Genomic DNA, 26,365 nt, shown 5'->3' with positions numbered 1-26,365 from the left:
ACAAAAGCCAAAATTGACAAATGGGATCTAATTAAACTAAAGAGCTTCTGCACAGCAAAAGAAACTACCATCAGAGTGAACAGGCAACCTACAGAATAGGAGAAAATTTTTGCAATCTACTCATCTGACGAAGGGCTAATATCCAGAACCTACAAAGAACCCAAACAAATTTACAAGAAAAAAACAAACAACCCCATCAAAAAGTGGGCAAAGGATATGAACAGACATTTCTCAAAAGAAGACATGCATACAGCCAACAGACACATGAAAAAAAAAAAAAAACAAAACACACTCATCATCACTGGCCTTCAGAGAAATGCAAATCAAAACCACAATGGGATACCATCTCACACTAATTAGAATGGCAATCATTAAAAAGTCAGGTAACAACAGGTGCTGGAGAGGATGTGGAGAAATAGGAACACTTTTACACTGTTGGTGGGATTGTAACCTAGTTCAACTATTGTGGAAAGCAGTATGGTGATTCCTCAAGGATCTAGAACTAGAAATACCATATGACCCAGCCATCCCATTACTGGGTATATATCCAAAGGATTATAAATCATGCTGCTATAAAGACACATGCACACATATGTTTATTGTGGCACTATTCACAATAGCAAAGACTTGGAATCAACCCAAATGTACATCAGTGACAGACTGGATTAAGAAAATGTGGCACATATACACCATGGAATACTATGCAGCCGTAAAAAGCGATGAGTTTGTGTCTTTTGTAGGGACATGGATGCAGCTGGAAACCATCATTCTCAGCAAACTATCGCAAGAACAGAAAACCAAACACTGCATGTTCTCACTCATAGGTGGGAATTGAACAATGAGATCACTTGGACTCGGGAAGGGGAACATCACACACCAGGGCCTATTATGGGGAGGGGGGAGGAGGGAGGGATGGCATTGGGAGTTATACCTGATGTAAATGATGAGTATGATGGATGCTGACGAGTTGATGGGTGCAGCACACCAACATGGCACAAGTATACATATGTAACAAGCCTGCACGTTGTGCACATGTACCCTAGAACTTAAAGTATAATAAAAATAAATAAATAAAAAATATAAAATAAAATTAAAAAAAAAAGAAACAAAACACATATGAAGAACAACAATGAAAGTACAATATAACCATATGACCAGGATGCAGCTAAAATAGTAATAAATGTGAAATCCACAGTTTTAGCTGCTTATTTTAGAGCACAAGCATATTTCTATCTTAAAATGAGAATGGAAAAATACATTTCGATGTGGAATTTCATTTTATCACAAATGTGCTTTGAATGTCTGTGAATTGAGGAGTATTTGTAAAGCAAATGAAGTAAGAAAGGCACCTACTGAAAAGATCACTAGAGGGCACTATTATCTAACTTCCAGAGGAAAAAGCTTTTCGTGTGGATAAAGAAATGTTATTAGCTCTAAAACAGACTCAAGATGGCATTATTTGATTCCTCTGTTTTACAGATGAGACAATTGAGGTCCAAAGGGAGGAAATAACTTGCTTAATATCATACAAACACCAGTTGTAGAGTCAGAACTAGAACCCCAATCACATCATGATTCTGCACGAAATCAGACAGACCCAGACTTTCCTATACACTTATGGAAAATGAGAGGCTCTTTTCCACTGGGGTTGCCCAGCTACTGTAATGCATGCCTGGCGTTGCTGGAGCTGCTGGATAGGGCTGGGCACTGGGGGAGTGTACCCTATGGAGAAAGCCTGCCTGAGAGTGAACCCGTTATAGTGGAAGGTGTAAGCCAGGAATGGGGAGACGGACTTGAGAGCATTTGAGCCAATAACTTGTGCCTGAAGCTAGTGCCACCTCTTGGACGTTTCTGTGATACAAGCTGGTAGATTTTCTTTTTATCTAAAGCTGGTGGGTATGGGACTTTTCTATCGCTTGCATCCAAAATTTCTGAATATGCCAAGTGTGTCTACTTTGCAGAAAGACCAGTAGTATTCAAAACACATGGCTTTATGTTGGACAAAGCCAAAAAAGGTTCTGGGAAACTCACCAGGACTGTTTGAGAGGTGATAAAAACATATGAAGAGCTTCGCATGTTTCATTTTCTAGAAATTTTAGATCCTAAGTCATCAGTATGATTGTTTTTCTCTGCTGACTTCATTGCATTCTTGGAAGGCTAAATTATTTCGAAGGAGACTATTAAGAAAATGTGTGTTATATATTGGTAGAAAGGAGATGCAGGTTGTGTCATCTTTAGTGCAATAGTGTCGTCACGCTCTCCAGGGGCAGAGTAGGGAGCGAAAGTATGGCTTGCCTCAACAGTTTATGTCCTTCGCTTTTATGTACATCACCTTATTTCCACCACATAGCAAATCGGCGAAGTGTTCTCGTATCTATTCCACAGATGATATAGAGACAAAGTCTAAAGTCACCCAGCTAGTCTGTATAAATATTAGGATTGGAACTCAGTTCTATACTTTTGCTTTTATGCTAGAAGTACTTGTATCCTGTCCCAACTCAGTGCTGATAAACTTCCTAGGAACTTCAGAACGCATCACTTTTGACTGAGATGTTGGCTTTTAAACTGCTTTCGTTTGCCATGATGAAAGTGTAATGTATTAAAAGGGCATAAAAATGCTGTTTTTCAACACATTCACCACACTATGATATGGTTTGTCTGTGTCTCCACCCAAATCTCATCTTGAATTATAGCTCCCATAATTCCCACAGGTTGTGGGAGGGACCTGGTGGGAGATAATTGAATCACGGGGGCAGTTTCCCCCACACTGTTCTCATGTTAGTAAGTCTCATGAGAGCTGATGATTTTATAAGGGGTTTCCCCTCTGGCTTGATTCTCATTCTCTTTGCCTGCTGCCATGTAAGATGTGCCTTTTGCCTTCAGCCATGATTGTGAAGTCTCCCCAGCTGTGTGGAACTGTGAGTCCATTAAACCTTTTTCTTTATAAATTACCCGGTCTCAGATATGTCTTTATCAGCAGTGTGAAAACGGACTAATACACTAGCTTTTGCTCAGAAAAGTTTCTTTTCTTCCTTCCTCCTTTCTGAACCAGTTAAACCCACATTTTGCTTCTGTCTGAGGCATAACAAACCCAAAATGTGTAAACTGCTCTCATCTTAAGTGTACAGCCCAGTCATTTTTAAACATCTTGATATCCATGAATCATCACCCAGATTGAGATATAAAACATGTCTAGCTACCTAGAAGTTTGTCTGTTTGGTACTTGTTCATTCCATCCAGAGGTAACAGGCTGGAGTCCAGTGGCATGATCACAGCTCACTGCAACCTCGATTTCCCGGGCTCAAGTGATCCTCCCACCTCAGTTTCCTGAGTAGCTAGGACCACAGGTGCACACCACCACATCCAGCTAATTTTGTTTTGTAAACATGGGGGTCTCACTGTGTTGCCAAGGCTGGTCTTGAATCCCTGGACTCAAACGATCCTCCTGCCTGGACCTCCTAAAGTGCTGATTACATGAGCCACTGCACCCGGCTCATGGTTCTCTTTAATGCATCTTCCATACTTAGATTTGTAATGTTCCATTTCGTAGAATATTGAGAGTAAAAATGGGCTTACTTTAGGGATTATCTAGCCTATCTCAGCCTCTGCTTACCAGGAAAATACGATAGTGAGAAATGTATCTTTCCCAGCCAAGGTTGCCCACCAGGGCCTCCTCACTTCCAGTCTAGTCCTTACCAGTTCCTCTCTGTTATGGACTGAATGTCTCCCCAGGTCCCTGTGTGGAGGCCTAACCCCTAGTATGAGGGTATTTGGAGTTGGGGTCACTGGGAGGTAATTAGGTCATGAGGGTGGAACCCTCATGAATGGGATTTGTGTACTTAGATAAGGAGATACAAGAGAAATGATCTCTCCAACACATGGTGATGCAGCAAGACAACCATCTGCAAACCATGAAGAGCGCTCACGAGGAGCCGAATCTGCCGGTGCCTTGCTCTTGCACTTCCAGCCTCCCTAACAGTAACAAATGTCAGTTGTGTAAGTCACTCAGTCTGTGGTAGTTACAGCAGCCTGAACTAAGGCTTACACTTCCATAAACATCACTTGGCATGTACTTCCAGAATTGCTTATAGGGAATGTTAAAGATTTATACGAAAGCATAATGGAGAGAAGACAGCAGCAGATAGAACTCAGTGGCTTATCTTCAGGGAAAGCAGGGGAGCCGTAACCTAAACAAAAAGCTCATTAGCAGGCCCTCTGAAAGCCATGCAACTGAGCAGCTTATTTACAGTTCTGAGAAAGACCCCCTCATCTAGCCAAGCTCTGAAAGGGCCTAGCACCACAGGTCCCCTTCCCCCGGCCTCTTTCCCCCATGTCAAGCACTACAGTGGCTTGAAGGACACTTACTTCCACATTTTCTCTTCACAAGACTTCAGGTCCCTGAGAAACCTTCCAGCTCCTCAGAATATGGCCTAACCCATAACACATCCGGGATTTCTACGTCTCCTGGCTCATTTTTGTTTTCGGTGGTGGTTTAGAACGAGGCATCTAAGGCAATGGATTTTCCTTCCATTTCTGAACTGGAAGGCTCACAGCCTCAGAGACGAGCCGAGCAGCAGAGGCATCCTGGGACCAAGAGGAAACTTCTTATTCACACAGGGGACCAGATGGGCAGAAAACTAGTCTTTAGGTTAGCAGCAGGTTAAGTAACAATCAGTTGTATCCCAAGTTAGGATCTGAAGGTCTGGGCTTGGCCACAGGTATTTCTACCAAGGAGAAAACACTTTTTGCTTACTTTAAGATTTATAGTTCTGTTCCTAAAAATCCCAAATTCTCAGCTGTGTTCACATGGTAAAGCTCATGAGAGCTGTGAGGCTTACATTCTCTGTCCTGGAGAAAGAAGACCACTATCTGGTCTTTAATAAGAGAAAATCTAGACATATCACATTAGACTTAAAAACAAGTGTTATTTGAGACTTAATGTTGATCTGTCCATAGCTCAGGTAGAGAAAGTCCTTATTATCCATGGGGCCAGCAAATCCGCAGCATCAGCATCGCCTGGGAGCTTGTTAAGAAATGTGGGCCCCACCCCAGACTTACCAAGCCAGAATAACACCCCAAAGAGATTTGTATGTAGACTACAGTTTGATAAGCACTGCCCTGGGAACATTCAAATAAAGAAATTAGAGCTCTGAGAAAAGTGTGTTGCTCAGATGAACATTATTTCATGAACCGTGTGTGGGGGGCTGAACACTGATCCAAAGACAGGAGTTGAAGACAGCTCTCTGTAGGACTTGCTGACTCACAGTCTAAGTATCTCCTGCTTAGATTGCGGCGTGCACACAGCACCCAGCTTACTCAACATTCATTCACCATGTCCCCACTGACCCAGCACAACAGCAGTTGGGAGTGGGAAAAAAAAAAAAAAAAAAATCTTTCAGTGCCCCAGCAGTCAATTCAGTCACACTTCAAGTTCTGTCTCCCCACAGGGGTTGATAGCTACTAGCGGAGATAAGGCATCTGTTTGTCTTCATCACTATGCTTCTTTCTAGAAACGTCTGAGGTCACAATGATGAAAAAATAATTTCACGGTATTTGGGTTAATTACAAAAACCAAACTCTCCCACTATTTGTTGAGCTGTGGAACTCACACACATTCAAAGGTTTCTGAATGAATGCTAATTCCATTCTTTTATTTCCTCATACCACAAACATTTTAATTTATCTGCCTTTTTACAACCTGATTTACACAAGCAAATTGCAACGAAAACCAGGCATTCTTTAATCATCCAAAGTGCGTGTATAAAATATAGAACAAACCCTAGTATTTAAACATAAACGGGTAGCTGAAGCAGCTTTATTGCAATCTCTTCAAGTTAGCATATTACAGTTTAAATATTTATGCCTGTAAAGGTCTGCTTAATCTACAATAGAGTTATTTTAGAAGCAGTTAAAACTTAACTAATTGAAAAAAACCAACAAAACGTCAACGCAAAGCTGTAACAATTATCTGAAACTTATTTACAATTAAACATGTAGGGTCCTGATTTACAGAACTCAGTGCCTTTCATGATTTATTGATGAGTTTTACAGAGTAAAGTAAGCAGTATGTAGAATATTCCCCAGGTAAAATCTGGAGTGAATGGCTTTTAGAGCAAAGTCTATCAATGTGCTTAACTAAAAACTAAAGAGTAACAAAACTGTATACAGCAGCAATCAGAATAACAGGCCACAACAGAAGAACTAATGCCATTTTTGACAGTATCCTTTGTATGTATAGGAAGAAAAATGATTGCCATCCCCCACCCCCGCTGCCAACTTTTATAATTAAAAAAAAAATGTCCTTAATAATCACTACATGTGAATTCTGGGTAATAATCTCTTTTCTTCCCACAGAGTTGTGTTTAAACTTAATTCCTGCATCAGCAAATTTAAACAAAGAAAAGTTCCTTTGATAACAGCCATCAGAGTTCAGTGGGTATTTATTCAGAGGGGAAAGCTTGGGGCAAGGTGACCAAGTGGTTAACTATTCCATTTGCAAAAGAGACATCAGAGATAAGGTGCTAGAAACCCAAGATTACCCTTGAAGCACTTCAGTGGATTCAAGTGATTTAATGTACACAACAAAGGAAATGACAAAGGAAAATTAATGAAAGTGTTTTTAAAGAGAAAAATTTCAACAAATCAGGTCCCAGGTAGTCTTTAAAAGAACAAAAATTTACAGTAAACATTTTAACTCTGGAATGCAAGTATTGTACAATTACCAGTACATTACATTTACAAAACTGCTTAGACAGTAGTTGCTCCAAAGTAAGAATTTTAAAATGTACAAGCCAGTTCACGATGACTTTAGATATGTTATTAAAATACATTGTTAATCAAAAATACTTTACTATGTACATGTACACTGTATAAACTCTAGATTTACCTACCAAAGAAAGCCTTAATCAATTTCTGGTTCACTGGCCCAGTACAGTTCTATCATTTGGTCTTCATAGCATACACATGGGCTGAGAGGCATGGTACTGCCGTCAGTTCGTCAATAAAACAGTAACGCATTTTTCTTTCTGCAGAACGTCTAGTTGGATGAGTCAGTTTTACTTCCACCATATTTTACTTTCCTAAATGCTGATCCAAGTAACTCTGGGCATTCACATAATTCATTTGCAATTTGGTTACACTTCAAAATAAGGCTATAATTCATTTCATCAGTTATGACACTGTCTTGCTTGTAGTCAGGATGGTTTGCGATAAACTCCCTCATCCATCTGGCAACCGTCATTAGTTCTCCTGTGGGGCGGGGAAGCGAAAAAAAAAATTAAAACCACAGAAGTTTTTTTTTTAATAAGTTGATATTTAGTAGTCAGCATAAACGCAATTCTGGAGAGAAATCACTGTGTCCTTTTAGTGTGGCTGCATGGCAGGGGGTGGGAACATCTTTCTTAGCGTTTGAAGACGTCCTCCTGGGCAGGAATTCTAGGTTGCGGGCAGGCAATGAGAACACATACATCCAGTTTCTATGGTACCTGTTAGAGGCCCCCCATATGCCGACACTGCTAGCTCTTAAGGGACAGGAGCCAGCACACGTGTACAAGAGCATGTGTCCTCCCGTTTGGCCAGAGGGCTAGGACTACAAATGCCGAGACTGCCTCAGAGGACTGTAGGGTCCCTTGAGCGATCTTTGATCAAAGAGGTGGAGAGAATGAAGAACAGTAAGTAGAGTGAATGAAGAGGGAAACTGGCAGTATACCATTTGAGGGGTGAGGTGGGGATCTACGGCTATCCTTTGTGACTCCAGAAAGTGTACAGAAGCCTCAAGTTAAATACAGATGCCATTACCGTTATTGCTGTCACTTTATTAAGAGCTGACAGCTCCCTTGTGCCAAATACCGTGTTAGGCACTGTAAATGTAACCTTTAAGCTAATAAAGAAAGGGGATTCTCAGGAGCCTCATTGTATGTACAAATGCAGGCTGAAGAACAGTTCAGCTTATTTAACTTACAGAGTTCCTTAGTCCTATAAAAGAGCGCATGATGATGTACAATCAACACGGTTGGACGTAAATGGTAAGTAAACAATCCAGATACCATTTCATCATCTGAGATGCCAGTGATTTGAAGATGCACCCCTATTTTCTGAACTGATAAGAAAAAAAGCACTGCTAATCTAAATTACGTGTCAAAGATTAAAAGGTGAATACAATTGCAGAGATATGAAAATGTGAAACAGTGTGCATGAATTAAATACGGCATTATTTTAAAAGACTTATAGAAACTGAACATTCTAAGACTGTACCGTTCTGTCTACATTATGAGATTAAGAAAAACAGATATCATACCAGATGCTCTCTTCTTAATTAGCTTTAGGTAGTTCAGAATACTACATCTGGTGTCCACATCCACTTCCATGTTTTCAAGGTAAGAGTTCAGAATTGGGATCAGTCCAGGAAACACACCTTCCTACAAGAAGCAGGACACGTTATGAACTCCCTGCCGGCGGATGTGCACAGCGAGGCATACTGTACAGGGCCACGCTCCTACCTTCCCATTGATGATGGTGTCTATGCTCATGAGGGTGTACTCCTCTGCAGCAAGCTCTGTGCTGTTCTGGGCCTTGCCACAACCATCCACCACTGCGTTGCCACCTGTCGGAGAAGAGGGTCAGGGGAGCTTCAGCAGCTTGCAGCAGCATAAGCTGACGTTAGAAATCTAAGATAATGTAATACCTTTGCAAATATCTTTCCTGAAATAAAACATTCCCTGCAAGACAGCATCTCGTTCCTGTGCTGCCTTCATGTTCTCATCAACCTAAGGGAGAGAAAGAATCACGACTAAGTCAAAATATTCTTGATCGGACATGCAAGTTGTAGCGCCTTCCTCACTTTTGCAATGAGGACTCACTCCCTTAGGGATTCTACGTTCTGCTCAAATGCTCCCCGGCGGGAGGAACAGGCTTTTTATTTACGTGAGGACTGTGTCACTCAATCATGGATTGGTATCTGAGTTTTTTAACTCATCAGGGAATTTTAAGAGAAACGTAAAACCCAAAAGTTATATTCACGTGGAATGTCTGTATTTCAAAGCACCTCTGTGACTGAGGCTTGCAATAGATACACAGTGTTGGGAGGGCAGGTGGCTGGTTCCATTTACATAGCAGTGTCTCACCAGGAGTCCCAGGGTAATGAAGGCAGAAGGCAGGACTAGAACCCAGTTCTTCTTCTGTTTTTTTGAGATGGAGTCTCGCTCTGTTGCCCAGGCTGGAGTGCAGTGGTGTGATCTCAGCTCACCCCAACCTCTGTCTCCTGGGTTCAAGTGATTCTTCGTGCCTCAGCCTCCCAAGTAGCTGGGATTACAGGCCTGCACCACCACACCTGGCTAATTTTTTTTGCATTTTTAGCAGAGATGGGGCTGGTCTCGAACTCCTGACCTCAAGTGATCTGCACGCTTCGGCCTCCCAAAATGCTGGGATTACAGGCGTGAGCCACCGCGCCTGGCCTATAACCAGGTTCTTCTAAGTTGAATGCTCTTCTTCCCCTGCTGCCTCGCCATTGGGGTTTTGCCTCCCAACTATAGAGAGGAAAGGCAAAGACAGTTCACTGCTTTTTGCCCACCTGGTAGCTCTGGACATGTAGACTCACTCATGAAACCGAAAACTGTTTCATTTGTGAATTCTCTACATCTCCAATGACTTTTTAAGACTCTCAAAGCAGAATTTTAAAAACTTTTTAGTAGTAATCCCTTATTTTCTATAATGAAATCTTATGTGGGACCTCAGTATATACAATAGTGACCAGTTAGGCTGATGTGGGACAGATGGTACATAAGCTCTCTTGATTACCAACTCTCCTCCCATATTCATTATGCGGGGAGTGCGACTGTTATGGTTTCATTTTTGAAGAGACACATAGGACCTTCTGAACAATCTAGATACTCTAGGAGCACACTCAAATAAATAGTATAAATTCCACCATGGCTGTGAACATCTGCTTTCATTACTAGTATTTGTTTCTTTTTTCCTTAGTCTTGAAAAAGGTTGATAATGACCACTTCTAATTTCTGCTTTTATGACTTCCTTTCAAAGTATATTTTATTTTGTTCTTTAGATTCTCAACTACTTAGATTCAAAATCTTTGTTTTAAGACATAATTTTTCCTTACACACCAGCTCTGCCAGCAACCTACTACACAATCTGTAATTCTAGTTTTGGCGAATCTAAAATCTACTAGGAAAGACATTTTTAATTTCCAATGTTAAATTTCTCCAGAATATCTCTTTAGTTTTAGTGGGAACGCATGCTCTATTGTGTCTACTTTTGAGAAGTGAAGATTTTCTTTATTTTTTGTAAGTCTTACTCATGGCATCTGAAAAAAGATGTGGTATGAGATATGTAATACAGGCCATACAACCAAGCTTATTAACCGTGCCATTTAACTCCCTCATGGCCCTTCCCATCCTTTGATTACATGGCCTGTCAGTTACTAAGTAACAGGCAAGGTACTCTGCTAAGCGGTTTACCTCATTAATCTCACGTGGGCTTACAACAGCCTACTTATCCCCCTCTGGGGGATAAGTTTCCATGTGGGAAACTGAGGCACTGAGAATAAGTAACTTGTCCAGGTTAAAAGCCTACTAAGTAGTACCAGGGATTTATGCATTTAGTTCTCACATCAAAGCCACATATTACCCATCACACTAAATTCTTTTCATGTTACATTTCATGGTACAAAAAGGACCACAGCTTTCACATCTTCTTGGAAGAATATATAAAACTACTTTCTCTATCCCATTCAATAATTTCTACCTCACATTTTGCCTGATATTGCTTTGCCATTCCTGCTATCACTCCAAAAAGTCACTATGCAGTTCTTCTCGGCATCTGTCCTTGTTCTAGGTATATCTTGTGCAAACTGTGTTGTTGCTATTTTATATTATCTGGTTTAGCTGTTTAATAGGATAGAGTTTAGTCTATTCAAATTTGTTTTCATTTCATTTTCACCGTTTTATGTTCTGTGGGCTATTGTTTCTTCACTCGTCTGGCCCCACACCCAATTTTGTGGCACTGAAATGTATTCCTGGTTCATTTTACCACCCTTTTAGCCAGCAAGTTTAGGAGTAATAAATCCTGTTTCTATACTATTAATAGTTTTCCTTACTTTTAAAGAGGTAGTTTTGAAATTATAACTCTCTAAGTGTCAAGCACTAATGAGTATCTGCCATTCATCTCCTTCCATATCCCCTTACTAGGTGCCATGGTTTGAATGTTTGTGTTCCCTCAAATTCATACACTGATGCCTAATGCCCATTGTGACAGTATTAGAAGGTAGGGCCTTTGGGGGGCGATTGGGAGGACCTCCTTTGGGATGTCACGAAGGCTCTACCCTCATAAATGGGAGTAGTGCTCTCATAACAGAGACACCTGAAGAGCTAGTTAGCCCCTTCCACCATGTAAGAACACAGCAAGAAGGCACCATGTATGAACCAGATAGCAACAGCTCTCACCAGACACTGACACTGCCGGTGACTTGGTGACTTGATCGTGGACTTCCCAGCCTCCATAACTGTGAGCAATACATTCCCGTTGTTTATAAACCACCCAGTGTAAGGTATTTTTGTTACAGCAGCCCAAACAAACTGAGACACCAGATAAGACTTCTGGCATACTTTTAGCCCTAACTTGATCCATTCAGTTTTGTTAGAATCACCCAAAATTTAAAGAATAATTTGGATGAGAAGATAATTCTGTGGTTGCTAATTCTTTACTTCTTGAGATTCTGAAAACTTCTTTCCATCCAGCATTTAATGTTGCAAGTGAGAAGCAGTATCAGTTGATTTTTTCCCCCTTGGCAGGTCTCCTAATTTTTTCTCTTATCCAGACAGTTAATTTTCTCTTTGAAATTAATAAATGCCTACATTTGAGTTAAGTATTTGTCTCATCCTTAAGGGAGACTTATTAAGGAAAAATTCTATTTTTCCTTGATTATTGTATTTTATATCTTTTCTATATAAACTATTCTCCTCTTCTAAATTATTACATAAACATTGAATTTTCTAGAGTTTTCCAGGCTTCAGGTTTTCCATAATTTCCATTTCTTCACCATCCTGCTGGGATTAATCTTAATTTGATCTTCTAAATCACTACCTTGGATATTCAACAACATCTCCTCTACTGGTGAGAATACTCACCATTAAATAAGCACCATCTATAATGCTTGTTTTATGGATGTGACTGAACCTCTGTAGAATTTGTCTGAGGCCACTAATTAGAATTCCTTTAAGAACTTTTTCCAAAGCTGAGCATGGTAGTTTGTGTCTTTAATTCCAGCTACCTAGAAGGCTTGGCAGCAGGAGGATCATTTCAGGCCAGCAGGAGGATCATTTCAGGCCAGGAGTTTGAGACCAGCCTGAGCAATATAGTGAGACCCTGTCTCTAAAACAGGTTTAAAAATTAAAAATAATAATTATTATTATTTCCAGTTTCTTATCTTTTTCTTCAAGAGATGGGATCTGGCAATGATGTCAGGGCTGCACTGGAATTCCTGAATTCAAGCAATCCTCCTGCCTCAGCCTCCTGAGGAGCAGAGATTATAGGTGTGTGTTGGGCCCAGCTTACTTCCTTGAAGTAAGTAAGTTTCACTGAACAGAGTATACCCTTGCAGGACCAGTTGGGCCCTTCTCTTTAAGGCTGTTAATTGTTCTCAATTTTCTGTTGCCTTCCAGGCATCTACTCTTATTTATAAGCAAAGGCTTAGACCGGTAGCTTACATGCAATCTCTCTTAGATGGATTTGGTCTCCCCAGTAGGTAGGCATGAGGGCAATGTGGGCCCACAGAGTTCTATGTGTGATCTTTGGTCTGGGTGTGAGGAGCAGGCAGGGATGGGCTGACAGCCTGACTTCCTTCAGAGGGTGTGGGGACAGGCACAGTCTGGCAAACCCCTTATGGAGGAAGGAGATGCCCTAGGGGCAGATGCTGGAGCTAAGCAGTTTCATTCCTGCTTCCATGTTTGCTGTGACAGGGCTGCCCTACTTCTCCATTCTCTGGCCCTAAAACCCTCAACCAGGAGCTCCTGTGGCAGGGCCCTCTCTGTTTAGCAGTTTTTTCCAGCCACTCTCTGCCAAGAGGAACCCTGGCCCAGAAACCAAAGGCCTTCATCTGCTCAGCTATTGCCCCACGACCCACAGCTCTGCTCCCTCATCACCTGGAGTTGTTCTGCTGGCAAACCGCTCCCAGAAAGCTTGGTTTTGGTCTTATGGGGGGCTGATGAACTCCAATTTGTTTTTCTGACAGTCCAATACCATCCAAATTCTTCAGAAACATCTCAAGTTCGGTTCTACTGAGAATACTTTTCCCGGCATTCCAGCATTTACACTTTCCTTCTCCATCCTAATTTTAACATTGTAATCAACCTGGGATTTTGTAGTGGATAAAATCAATGTGTGGGACTACTTCTAGAACCACCAATCATCTTGAATGGAAAGCGTCTAGAAATTAAGCTTAGGTTTAAAAGAAAATAAAGAATAGGGCTGATGGAGAAACATTTTGTTGCAAAGGGTAAACAATTCCAAATGAAATCAGGTTGTAAAAAAACAGCATATATAAATAAATATATCTACAGATAGATCTATACCCAACACCATAAAGAAACATATCCTTACCTTTGACAGTGGAATGAGAAAATCCAATTTGTAGGAAAGGATCACTCTGGTGAGCAGTACCACAAACACCACATAGGCAGAGTTCTCAAAGTCTGTTAATTGCACCTAGACAAGCAGAAGCTCAGAGAAGTTACGAACCAACTACATAAACGTGCTGTTCCCTGACCCAGGCCCCTCCTTAGACCATGTCATTCCCAAGCCATCTCCTAATTCCCCATCTGGGTCTGGAAGCCCTTTGCCCACATCTATTCTCAGAAATCAACCCTCCATAACTTGGACTGACTTGTTACCATGCACACACTTAATTTTTATTTTATATTTAAGAGCCTTCTGATAGCAGCATCAGAAGGGTGATGAACAGCTGGCGAAAGAGTACTTTTGAATCAGTTCTTGCTGATGCATGTGTCTTACCTCCATGGGTCGAAATTCTACTCTCCATCCAATGTCTGAGTTTGGAGGAGGGGGCTTAAATCTCATTGTCTGCCAATTTGTGGACTGAATATTCTATGATACAAAAGCACAGAAGAAAACCAACTTTTCATACATCCAGGAAAATATTAAGATGATCTGATATTTAATTAGGAAAGAAGACTGCTCACTGTCCATACCAAATTTCTTCAACTGACAAAGACAAAAAGGTACAATTTAAGATTTTCTTGGAGTGTGCTCTTTCAGGAAAACAAAACAGCAAGTGTTTAACAAAAGCTAGAGGCCCTATCCCTGCAAGCTTAATCCCACCCAGCTCCCTACTTCCTACCTCCCACCTAGGGGGCAGCAGCTGAAGAGCCACGGGGCCCCCACCTTCATCCCTGAGAGTTTTAGGAGCCAGCCTGCCATTCCAGGTGACACTGGACACTTTCATCTGAGAACCCTGTCACACAACAGTTGTTTCCTTTCTTCCTCCTCTCCTGGGAATGCTGCTACTTCAATGACCCCAGAGCCTAAGAAGGGTAGCTGTTTCTCAAGACATTGAGAGAGAGTTCTTTCTTGGCCCTAACCATCTTGGGATCTGATGGCAAGACTGGAAGGATTTATATCTTTTGTGAGTTTGGTGGGGGAAAGATAGGGGATACAGTTGGTATTTCAAAAGGTATATATGTCAATGTCTACATATAACATGACACAGAAATAAGCCTACGAGAAGCCTATCTACAAAAAAAAAAAAAAAAAAAAAAAGGTGGTATGTCTGAAGCACTGAAATAACTGATGAGGTTATTTTTTGTGTAGTGTATGAATTTTCCACCACTAGGCAAATAATAAAATACTGAACAACAACAAAAAAATATAATAAGTGAGATAAACAGTAAGAATCGTAAAATAAGAGTACTTGAAACCAATTTTTCTTTTGTTCAAGTTCTTTTCTGCACTGGGTAAATGAAAGTCTTACGAAATTTCTTTTGTATTCTTCACAGGTACAGAAAACTGCCTCCCCATGTTGGTTTGTGAAGTGAAATGCATATAAAACAGAGGATTCTAGACTCTCAGAAGTCAATAAATAAATAAATAAAAACAAAACTGAGGAGATACCTCAAAATGGTCAGACTCATTAGCATCATCCAGGTGTATTTTCTCTTCAAACAGTGTCAGTGGGTCTCTAATAAAGAGATGAGCAACATGCTGGGCCAGGAGATGATCAATGCCTGCAAAGAGAGATCATATGGGAACTCACTGCAAAGCGGGAGATACCACTTCCTCTTAGTCCAGAAAGATGACAGGATAGCTCAGGAAGTTTGAAGAAAGGGTGTCTAGAAGCTTGAAATAGCTGGTTTGATTAGTATCCTCACCTCGCCCAGTATTTTATCCTGCGGACACTGCAGAAATGTCAGCGCTTTATTCACTACTTACACAATGCCTGCTGGGGCACTGGTGTGGACCTACACACAGACCTCCAAAGTAAGCTCCTTTTGCTAAAAGTCAAGAAGATCTCACAAGCATTTGGAACCTGAAACTTTAGGAACAAGCAGCCTCATAAGCAAAGTTAAAGACTTCACACTAAAAATAGAAACCAGACCAGGAGTCGGCAAAAAAGTGTATAAGAGCTTTGAAGAACTAAAGGCGTACAATAAACCCAGAAAGATGCAGTGGGAACCCACCTTCCTGCAACAGCTGTTCGTAGATCTCTTTATCTATCGTCAAGTCGATGTCATTATATTTCTCACCACACTTAGATAAATAGCTGTCTATTGAGTCATATCGGGATTTACTGATCCTATAGTTACTGTTCTTCAATGGCTAAAGATTAAAAATATATATAAATGAATATGCTATATAAAATGAGTTGAAAATAATATATTTTTATATATGATAATTATATAAAAACCTCAACATAAGATACAGAAAAAAAGTTAGTGGGCCCTAAAAAGTAGTAAGGAAAATTATATTTTTTAAAATCTGAAGGTAATTTAAATACCCTTTTTTTCTAGTATGATTTAAATATACTTTTTTCTTTTAAAAGTAGATCACTTTCATTTTTATTAAGCTAGGGAAAATAAATGCTAAGGTTAAAAGCAAATAAATAAATAAATCTATAATGTAAGATAAACCTATCAAAATAATTTATCCTTTAAAGTTTATTTCTACTTAGAAAGCATGTTCAACAATTTATGAACAATTACATGAAGACCAGAGCAGCAGTAGTATAGCCCTGGTTAAGAATATCAAAAACACTTACGAGGACTCCTTTAAAAACACCCCTGTTCAGGTCCCATCCTAGAGATTCTTATTTAGTAGGTCTAGGATAGGGTCTTGGTGTCTATTTTTAAAGATTTCCATGGGTGGTTCTGAGGCACACCCCTTGCTGGAGAGGTGCAAGGGTTACTTTACAGTTCAACATGCAAACAAGAGGTGCCATCTCACCCTTATTAGTCAATGCCTAACCTTTTACATGAAAAAAGAATCTCTGACACAAATTATACTTTCCACGGCAGAAAGCACCATATACAAAACACTCATGTGGCACCAAAAAGCCTTTTGGTAAAAACAGCCATCAGTACTTCCAAAATATAGAAAAATGGCACTACTAATTTTAAATGAAGCTAAAACCAATACAGACATCAACATATGATAAAAATTAACTCCCCACCTAGACCAAATCTTTTTCCTCACTTCAGATAAAAATTTCAGGGAGACATCCTGAAATTGCAAAAGATCCATTTTTACCTGCTTGATTTAAAAGGGCTATTAAGAAACAATAATTCCCACCTCCAGTCCTCTCTCCTCCCGAGTTCTATCATCTACAGATGCAGAAATCACTCCCCAGCGACAATCGATGTCTGACACATAGCCTCGGTAAAAGGGAGATGCAGCACTCAAAGCCATCTAAAAACAAACAAAAGTCAGCTGCAAATTCAAAGTGTCACTTACATGCTAAAACAAGCTCCATGCAGTTATATTTCTGATAAAAAATAATCAATTTATGCAACCCATAGAGAGCTCCACCACATGTACCTGTGCCTATCTTACAGTGAAATATACCAGGAAGAATCCAGTTCCTTGGGTTTGATTCACTTAAATCATCCTCTCTCTAATGTGAGGACATGAAGTATGGGAGAGGGAAAATGGCCACATTCAAACTTGACGTTTAACAAATCAATGTTGTACTAGCAACAGTAAACTTCTACAGTGTAGACTCTCAGTTCATTATACCTAAACCTGCATACTACTTATATTAGTCCATCTCTGACTGAGGTCTTAACTGGACTTAAATAGCACACCATCAGTAAATTCTGCATATGCTATCTTATTTCCTACGAAGTAGTATTTAAAATAAGAGGTATACTTACAACAATTGGACAGATAGTAGCCAACTGATCATAAAGGTATCTGGCCTCAGATATACTGCAGGCTTGGAATGTCACCTGTTTAAGAATTGCAAAGTTATTAACACCAAGGAATCATTAGCATGCTCCCCAAGCAGTGAAATCAGATAAGGAAGGTGCTGGGGAGAGAGGGGCAAGTTAACAATGCTTCATTATTGGCAACATTGAATGCAAGAGTTTTGTTTAAAAGTTGTCTTAGGTGGATTTAACTAGAAAATGGTATTTAATTATGTTCCACTGCCTATAGGCAACTAATATAAATAACCAAGGTCCTAAGTGAAATAAGATTAAGTAATCAAAAAAAGAAAAATAAGACACAGACATACAATGACCTTTAGCAAAGCATTTTCTCTTCTACTGGCTTGTTGCCTTCCTATCCCTTCAGTTAGTGAGGGATGCAAAAGGGATCTGGACCTGTTAACTATTGTTTCCTTTCCCTTCCTTTCGCTTTCCTTCCCTTCCCTTTTCTTTTCTTTCTTTCTTTCCTTTTTTTTTTTTTTTTTTTTTTTTTGGGATGGAGTCTCACTCTGTCGCCCAGGCTGGAGTGCAGTGGTGTGATCTCGGCTCACTGCAAGCTCTGCCTCCTGGGTTCACGCCATTCTTCCACCTCAGCCTCCCGAGTAGCTGGGGCTACATGTGCCCACCACCACGCCCGGCTAATTTTGTTTTTGTATTTTTAGTAAAGACGGGATTTCACCATGTTAGCCAGGTTGGTCTCGATCTCCTGACCTCGTGATCCGCTCGCCTCGGCCTCCCAAAGTGCTGGCATTACAGGTGTGAGCCACCGCACCTGGCCAACTATTGTTTTCAAACTTCACTGGTGGCAGTATGGTGAAGAGCTTGGAAGGGGGCAAGACTAGAAAGACAGGGAAGCAGTTAAAATACTGCACCTGTCAAGGAAAAGGCTGAGGAAGGATGTGGGGGAGAGTGATACTAAAGTCAAAGTAGCAGGCACTGGTGAAAAAGGGGAGACTGAGAGTAGGGGATGGCTTAGGTTTTGGCTTGGGTGTTCAGAGGTTAGAGATAAAGAGGTGTCATGACGTGATGGACTTATGAGGCCAAGAGAATAGACAGAAAAAGAGGTCCTCTAAGTGGCTAGGTCTCCAGGGCTGGTGCTCAGAAGAAAAATCTGAGTTGTAGAAATACCTGGGGAGTAGGCTCAGACAATGTCCTGAAGATGGGGAGATCACCCAGGAAGCCTGCACAAGGAGGGTAGGTAGGACACTTCAGAGTTAGGCAGAGAAAAAGATCATATAACTTGGTGAGCATAAATTCTTTGTTACCCAACAGAAATCAAAACCAAAAACAAAAGACCTGCTTTTTTTCCAAGAGGGTAGAAGGGACAAGGAACACAAATGTGTTTGTGTTAGCACATTAGTAATAACTGCAAGCTGGCAACAGTTTTAATCTCCTCTGTTGTTGTTATTCAATAACGACAGTTTGAATTTCGTGTTATTCAATAATGACAGCTTGAATTTAGTGTTGGAACACGAAATAATTTCAGTGTTGAAGACTTGAAATAACAGCAGCTAAGTGAATATTTTACTGTTACAATCTCAACTTGTTAGTTCCAATGGTTTTAGCTAGATCTCAACTTTGTTTTCCACAGCAGACAACGTCTATTGGAGACTCAAGTTTGCCTGCTCAATTATAATCGCATTTCATGTCAGTGTGGAGACTATATTAACTAGTCATTACTAGTTTAATGATAATTAATAATTAATTCAACACAGAGAAAAGCTGTGTCATGGGCACCAAAGAATAAGTGTTTCAAAGGTTAAAGTAGACAAAGATTGATAAGAGTTGGCAATTAGGTCACTGATAACCGAACCAAGGGGAGTTGCTGCAAAGAGGTGGGAACTTGGAAATCACTTTGCATATGGCATGAATTACATGAGCAGTGAGGAAATGGGAGCTGGCACGCAAAGTCTTCATGCACTTATTTGCTGAAGCGGAAGCTCCAGAAGGGCGGGGATCTTTCTTCCCATTCTCTATCCCAAGTGTGCAGGACAGTGTCTGACACCTGGTTAGTGCTTAATAAACGAGAATCTTGAAAAAAAACAAGAGGGTGCTAAAGAGGATAACATAAGGTCAAAGGTATGGTGAGAAACCTGAAAGACAGGGACCCCAAAGGCCAACTGACAAGGCATTGAGATTTAAAGAAAAACAAAAAACTACATGTTTCCCAAGTATTTTGACTAAAGAATTATTTTGAACATGCATCTCTTAGTTTTTTTATGTCTTTTTTGTGTTACTCTTAGGTATTTTAGTGTGTGTCATTTTTGTTTTTAAAAAGATACTATGAGAGGCAGGTTTTCTTTCCAGGTTTTCAACTGGCTACTCTTAGATGGCCTAGTACACAATACATAATTCGTAGGTGAATCCTGGGAAATCCAACCCCAGAAGTATACAACAGTGAAGTGACTTAGTTATTTTAAATACCTTTAGTAATTAGCTTTCTTACTCTAGGGCTGATATGCAATCATCAAATTAAATAGGACATCACTGTGGATAATGGCTTTAATGGAAGGAAAAAAAAGTTCTTATACCTTAAAAAGCTATGAATACGTGAGTAATTTGGGCTTCTAGTGTCCTTTTAAAGCATCATATAAAGGAGGCACACAATGCTGCCAGGAAGCTGATGGGGGTGGGGCTGGGGGTGGAGGGAGGAACTAAGGAAGATATATGTTCGAAACCTAAACATCTAATCTAAACTTTATCTACAACCCAGATTTGAAGTCACATGACTTTGGGGGGGTGGGGGGGGGGGGGCTCTCATAACCTGTCATGAACTTAGTGCTTTTTTTTTTGGAGACAAAGACTTGATCTGTTCCCCAAGTTGGAATGCAGTGGTACAATCTTGGCTCACTGCAACCTCCGCCTCCCAGGTTCAAGCGTTTCTCATGCCTCAGACTCCTTAGTAGCTAGGATTACAGGCACATGCCACCACGTCTAATTTTTGTATTTTTAGTAGACACGAGATTTTGCCATGGTGGCCAGGCTGGTCTTAAACTCCTGACCTCAAGTGATCTGCCCACCTCAGCCTCCCAAAGTGCTGGGATTACAGGCATTAGCCACCACGCCAGGTTGTGAACTTGGTGCTTTTTAAGTGATTCCTGAAAAGCCCCAAAACAGTCAAGAATTTGAATGTGGTTAAAATGCTTTTTGTTTTATACAGTAAGTCTTCCATTAGCCTTAAAAAACTACTTTAAAACTATTTTTTCTGCTTTACTGTAATAAGTAGTTTCTTTTTTTTCCCCATCTCTCTAATGATACATAATAGACGTACACAGCTTCAGGGCACACGTGATAATTTAATACATTCATATAATTTGTACAGATCAAATCAGTGTACTTGGGAAAGAAGTTGTTTTAGCGTTCCACTGAAGAGATACAAAGCAGGGATTCTGGCGGTGAACTGGCAAAATTCATTTCATGTGCCACACATGAAATGCTTTATCTGTGCTAATGATTTAAGTGGTGTAGTGAAACTGTACATGTACATGTCACTGGGAAAAAGAAAACTTAACCTACACCCATGACAAAGCTTACACTGGATGGAAAAGTTCTATCTACAAGCAACAAAAATATTGATCATCTACCACTAGGAAACATTTATGGGTATACATACAGTGTTTCAGTGGAAAGAAATCCCTTTGGAACTATATCAGAGAAACTATGCGGTCCTTGGCAGAACACCCTGGTTTAATATTAAACCAAGAAAAGGCAATCAATACGCTAACAGCACTTACACAATTCTAAAACCATGTACTGTAAGCTTTAGAACTTAATGGTTTTCTTTAGAAATACTTGTAATTAAGATAGGAAAACAGATATGCAGTTAGAAGTTGAAAAATCTCTTTTTTCGTGAAGTGTGATGGTTTGTTTATTTGGAAGTCACATATTTTATACTACCTATAAATATCAAGAAAACAGAAATAAATTATCCTCAGTCATGTTATTTAAATACATTCAGAATGGAAAAATCTGATTCTAGCATTCAATTTGGATTATATTTAGTTTTGAAAATAAACAGACCAGAGATATATGCGCAAGAAATGCGTGTACACGCTGCAGCTGTCTGAGGTGAAGGAAGGCTGGGTTCTGGGCCTCTGCATTGAGAGAAGTCATGCTGGGGGCTCAGAAGGGTCTTAATGGGTCCAGGCTCTGCACGGCCCCGCGCCTCTAAGGACGCTGTTTTTAATCAGCTGAAGTAATCAGAACTGGATAAAATTTCCTTGGACATTAAATAACAAGCAGCCTCTGTCTTTTACTTCCATTAGTTAAGACAATAAAATAAATATTAGCTTAGAGTCAGATCTAGAAGGGGACTTAATATCAGCCCTTCTTTCAAATGACGAAAAACCTGAGCCAAAAGAAGTAAAGGCAGTTGCCCAAATACCTGAGTAGTGACAGAGCCAAAACCCAACTGCAGGCTTGCGTGTGGCCACCTGACGGGTTCCATGCTCTTCCACTCCGGTCTTAAGCGTGCTTGGACACTCACTGCCAGGGGCACCATAATTTAAACAGATCCAGGAAGATTTTTTAATGGGTAAACAGAGACAGGCTCCTGTATACTTCACTCAGGGGCAAGACAAACACAAGCTGCTAAGTTATTTACTCTTTTTATACCTCTAGACAGTTTTGCACAAATCCCTTGGATCACAAAATCATTGGAATACTTCCATCAGAGCTCATTTTCAGAGTTTGGAACAATATTTAAGCCACCTCATTAGCCTGTCACAAGATGGCAGTAAAAACTAGGCATATAAAAAGAGAAGAGAAACAATGACAGAATATATTGCATTTTAAGTTAACTGAAATTATAGTTATAAAGGTATATATACTGTGTATACCTTTGTGGTCAACCACAGAGTCTGTAGAACGATTAGTCATAGACAGCTACCAATGAATTTGCTAATATAATTTCACTGTTTTTCAGAAAGGCATACCAGCTACCATTTCAACCTCATTAAAATGTGATTTTTGGAACAGGAAACATACATATATAAAGAAGCTAAAAAACAGAAATGGATGGAACACTTTGCCTCTCTGTATGTTTGAAACAATACCTGAAGACAGCAATTGCCCATTCCAAATCCCATGGCATCCATGTAAATATGATCTGGCTTAGAAGCCCTTGAAGCTTCATCATCCTCAGGAAATGTTTCTATAAATGGAGATGGTGTATTCTTGTCCTTAAATACTGTATTATAAAAATACAAAAATAAAAATGGTTTAGAATTCAGGATTGAACAACAATTCAACATGTCTCTCTCCCACCCCACCACCTCTCAGTAGACTTACTTGGTACATTGATGACAACCTTTTCTCCTCTCCTATGTCGGATATTTCTTGTTAAGGTACTAAAACAGACAACCAAACGTCATAAATTGGTCACCTAACAGTCATCGTGTAAAAGAAGAATTTGATTACACACAAGTAAGTGGAATGAAATCATATCTCAGATTAGTTCTCTAAGACAACTCAACAGATAACGTATCTGAGTCAAGATACTATAAGGGAACTTTCTGATGAAAGGTTTTGCATTAGTATCAATTCTTTGGCTCCTGCTCAAGAATGCTGTTCTGTCTCCTGCTCAAACCCTGCTCCCACGGCTCCCTTAACTTACCAGATCAATTCAGGTGTTCAAAGTCTGCCATGGTCTGCTTTCACTGTTTCCAACATGTCCCAAATTAACTCCAAAGACTTTGGTCAAACTTTAGTACCCACTTTGCCCAGGCATCTCTGGAGCCCCAATAACTTGTTCCTCCCTCCTTCAAATCTGCAGAATTAATCCTTATCCCCCAGACTCATGCTTGTTTAGTCCAGAAGCTACCAGGCACACTGTGGCCACTGAGTACTTGAAATATGGCTTGTCTTAATTAAAACATGCACGTGCTGTGAGAGTAAAATATACACCAGATTTTGAAGACGCAGTACCAAAAAAACATGAAATTACTTGTGAATACAGGATTACATGGTTCAAATAACATTTTTGGACATATTGGGTTAAATAAAATATAAAATTATGTTCATCTGGTTTTTACTTTAATGTGACTATGAGAACATTTACAATTACATGTTTCTATGGGCAGTGCTGCTATAGATTCAGCCTAAATGCCACTTCTTCCATGAAGCCTGCTTTGATCCCCTCAGTCAGAAGCACCTTACTTTCTCCAAGAAGGATTTCTGGTGCGTCTTTTGACATCTGTCATAATCTATCTTTTCTTGAGCAGCTGAATTATTTTTATTTTCCTTTAAACACATGACAACATATGAAGTTAGAAACTATGTCTACAAATGTCTGTCTTCCCCAAAAGGCTCTACACATAGCAAACGTACGGGCCTGTTAAAAGTAATGAATGCTGAGAAGTCTCCATGTTGCCACTCTGGGTCAGGAGCCTAGGCTCAGGGTGACAGATGAGCATGCATTGTACAAAGCTAAGATCAGACTAGTGACAGCCTTAAAGCAACTTAAAACCTCAGAATCGAATGACAAACCAACAGAACTCGAAGTTAATGGAAGAGAAGAGAGTGCTTATTATATATATCAGGTATTTTATAAGTTATATAGAGTAAGATGGGCAGATCACAGATACTGACGGTTAGATAGAGGGAAAAAAAGTAGAAATAACTCAAAGAAAAAAAAATCCCAGTAGGCATTTACAGACCTAGGACTGAAAATAATCTCCTCATTAAAAGAGGTCAGTGGCTCAGCTAATAACTTTGTGATGACTTGGAGAACTGACAAGCCTGGTGCACGCATCAACAACCAAGGAGCCTGGGGGTACTGAAGATGTGAACAGGTGCACATCTGCTGTCTTCTCTGGTTACTTAGGAAGACAGCCAAAACTCAATTAATGCTCAAAAAGGATTTCTAGACAGAAACACTATACTCTCAGGAGTCAGGGGTCTAGTGAAGGGCATCTGCATTTCAACACAAAGCCATACTCACCTGAAGCGAGGGTGCTTGTTTATTGCTTCATCTGGAAAGAAGAGGGACTTGGAAGCTCCTCCTTCCACTGGGTTGGGTTTGACCTCGGGCAGTGTGAACCCAGGACAGCCTAATCTACAACAAATTGAAGAACTAAATAGATGGGATTTGTTTTCAGGCATTAATTGTGTGCAGTCTTGCCATCGCTGCACCTGCTAAAGACACCTCATTTCTAGTATCCCCTTTTCAGAGGGTTTTGTGTTTACAAAACAAATGTTGTGTAAATACTGTGCCCCTTTACAACCACTCCCCACACTTCTTGCTCACAAGGATCTTCTTTTAATTCCAGCCCACTACTAACTTTATCCAAGTCTCCACTCACGATCCACACAGCATTTACTCGGGTCCTCTCCATCTCTTCATCTAATAGAAAGGACTGACAGCACACTCAGAAGTCATTTCCTATGGTCACATCAGCTGTCATGGGTGACAGGTGTCCCCCTACATGGCCTATGAGGTGTCTTCCTTTTCCATCTCTAAACTCTCAGATTATCTTTGGACCCCCTGCATGGCACCACTGCCTCCCACTTCCCGGTAGGCTCTGAATCTGGAAGGAGCCTGTTTTTTGCCTCTGTAGGTCACCTCATAAGTCCCTCAAGATTAGGGAGTATCTCTGCAGATGTCCCCATCTACCCCTGAGATCACCCTCTGAAGTCTGAAACCCAACCCTTTCCTCTTACTTAAGGAGCTCTACTTTCAACACAGAAAAATGAAGCTCCATATTTATTCCTAAGTGTAAAGCTCAAATTCCACATCAGTTTTAGTGATGGCCCCAGTTTTTCCAAGTTAGGAATTTGAGGTCAATATATTACATGTGCTGTGAGGGAGGACAAAGACTAAGTGAAAGCCAAACGAGGGAGGAGTTTTAAATCAGTGGGAAGAAACTTTTGGCTTGAGGGTCAAGACTAGCTCATTAGCTTTTTAAAAAAAAAATATTTTTTTTTTTTCTGAGACAGGGTCTTGGCTCTGTCTCCCAGGCTGGAGTGCAGTGGTGCAATCATAGGTCAGTGTAGCCTTGAACTCCTGGGCTCAAGTCATCCTCCTGCCTCAGGCTCCTGAGTAGCTGGGATTACAGGCGTGAGCCACTGTGCCCATGTTTTTTTTTTTTTTTTTTTTTTTTTAGGGATGCGGTCTCACTATGTTGCCCAGAATGGTCTTGAACTCCTAGGCTCAAGTAATCCTTCTGCCTTGGCCTCCTAAAGTGCTGGGATTACAGGCGTGAGCCACCACACCTGGCCATCCATGCCTTATTTTTAACCCCTACCTTTTCTTAATATAAAATAAAGTATGTGTTGGCTGCCCATATCCACCTTGTAAACAACTGAAGGTAGTGATCTTATCTAGAAAACAGTTCCCAGCTACAAGGGTTCTTGAGAATTCTTGAAGCTATGTGCATTATTTACTATGAACCGACAACCTTAGGAATAGACCTTTGGGAGAGTAACAAACTTAAATCTAAGGGGATTCCTTGCTCACCAGAATCAGATTGGATGAAGAGAGAATGAGAATGTGTTTGTGTGGCAGGGAGAAGGTAGAATCAGAACTTGCATCTTCGGACACCTATGGCACTGCTTCATTTTGGACCAGTGCTGTCCCACAGAACTTTCTGGAGTGATAAAAATGTTTAATATCTCTACTATCCAAAACAAAGTGGTAGTCACTAACCACATGGCTACTGAGCCCTTGAAATGAGGCTAGTTCCTCAGTCACATCAGGAACTATAATTTTCATTTTATATAATTTTAATTTTAAATTTAAATAGTCACATGGTTACTGTTTTGGACTACAGTTCCACACTATAGAGCTTTGCATCTTTATAAAGAAAGTCACCCTGTTTACACTTAAGAACCAGAGCACTCCTTTCTCTCTTGATCCTATACTACAACAAAACTTTATCATTTACTGTGGATGTATAGGGAGGCTTCTAACCACTAAATAA

At 40.3% G+C, this 26,365-nt stretch overlaps 1 protein-coding gene across 1 annotated transcript in view; it reads right to left on the bottom strand.

Moving 5' to 3' along the window:
• Positions 1–5,622: 5,622 nt before the first annotated feature.
• Positions 5,623–26,365, bottom strand: part of GCLC (glutamate-cysteine ligase catalytic subunit) — a 47,506-nt gene continuing 26,763 nt past the window's right edge. Inside the window, exons 4-16 of the mRNA XM_023222957.2 lie at positions 24,388–24,501; positions 22,737–22,795; positions 22,502–22,635; positions 17,394–17,468; positions 16,813–16,929; positions 15,705–15,843; positions 15,139–15,251; positions 14,023–14,115; positions 13,612–13,716; positions 8,684–8,765; positions 8,499–8,602; positions 8,297–8,417; positions 5,623–7,248 (exon numbers count right to left, since the gene is read on the bottom strand). Coding sequence (XP_023078725.1) covers positions 7,037–7,248; positions 8,297–8,417; positions 8,499–8,602; positions 8,684–8,765; positions 13,612–13,716; positions 14,023–14,115; positions 15,139–15,251; positions 15,705–15,843; positions 16,813–16,929; positions 17,394–17,468; positions 22,502–22,635; positions 22,737–22,795; positions 24,388–24,501 — 1,468 coding nt within the window. The 3' untranslated portion in view covers positions 5,623–7,036. The remainder of the gene's footprint in view (positions 7,249–8,296; positions 8,418–8,498; positions 8,603–8,683; positions 8,766–13,611; positions 13,717–14,022; positions 14,116–15,138; positions 15,252–15,704; positions 15,844–16,812; positions 16,930–17,393; positions 17,469–22,501; positions 22,636–22,736; positions 22,796–24,387; positions 24,502–26,365) is intronic.

This window comes from Piliocolobus tephrosceles, chromosome 5 (genome assembly GCF_002776525.5).
Source record: "Piliocolobus tephrosceles isolate RC106 chromosome 5, ASM277652v3, whole genome shotgun sequence".
NCBI lineage: Eukaryota > Metazoa > Chordata > Mammalia > Primates > Cercopithecidae > Piliocolobus > Piliocolobus tephrosceles.
The sequence above is the reverse complement of the archived record's forward strand: the minus strand, read 5'-3'. Positions and strand labels throughout refer to the sequence as shown.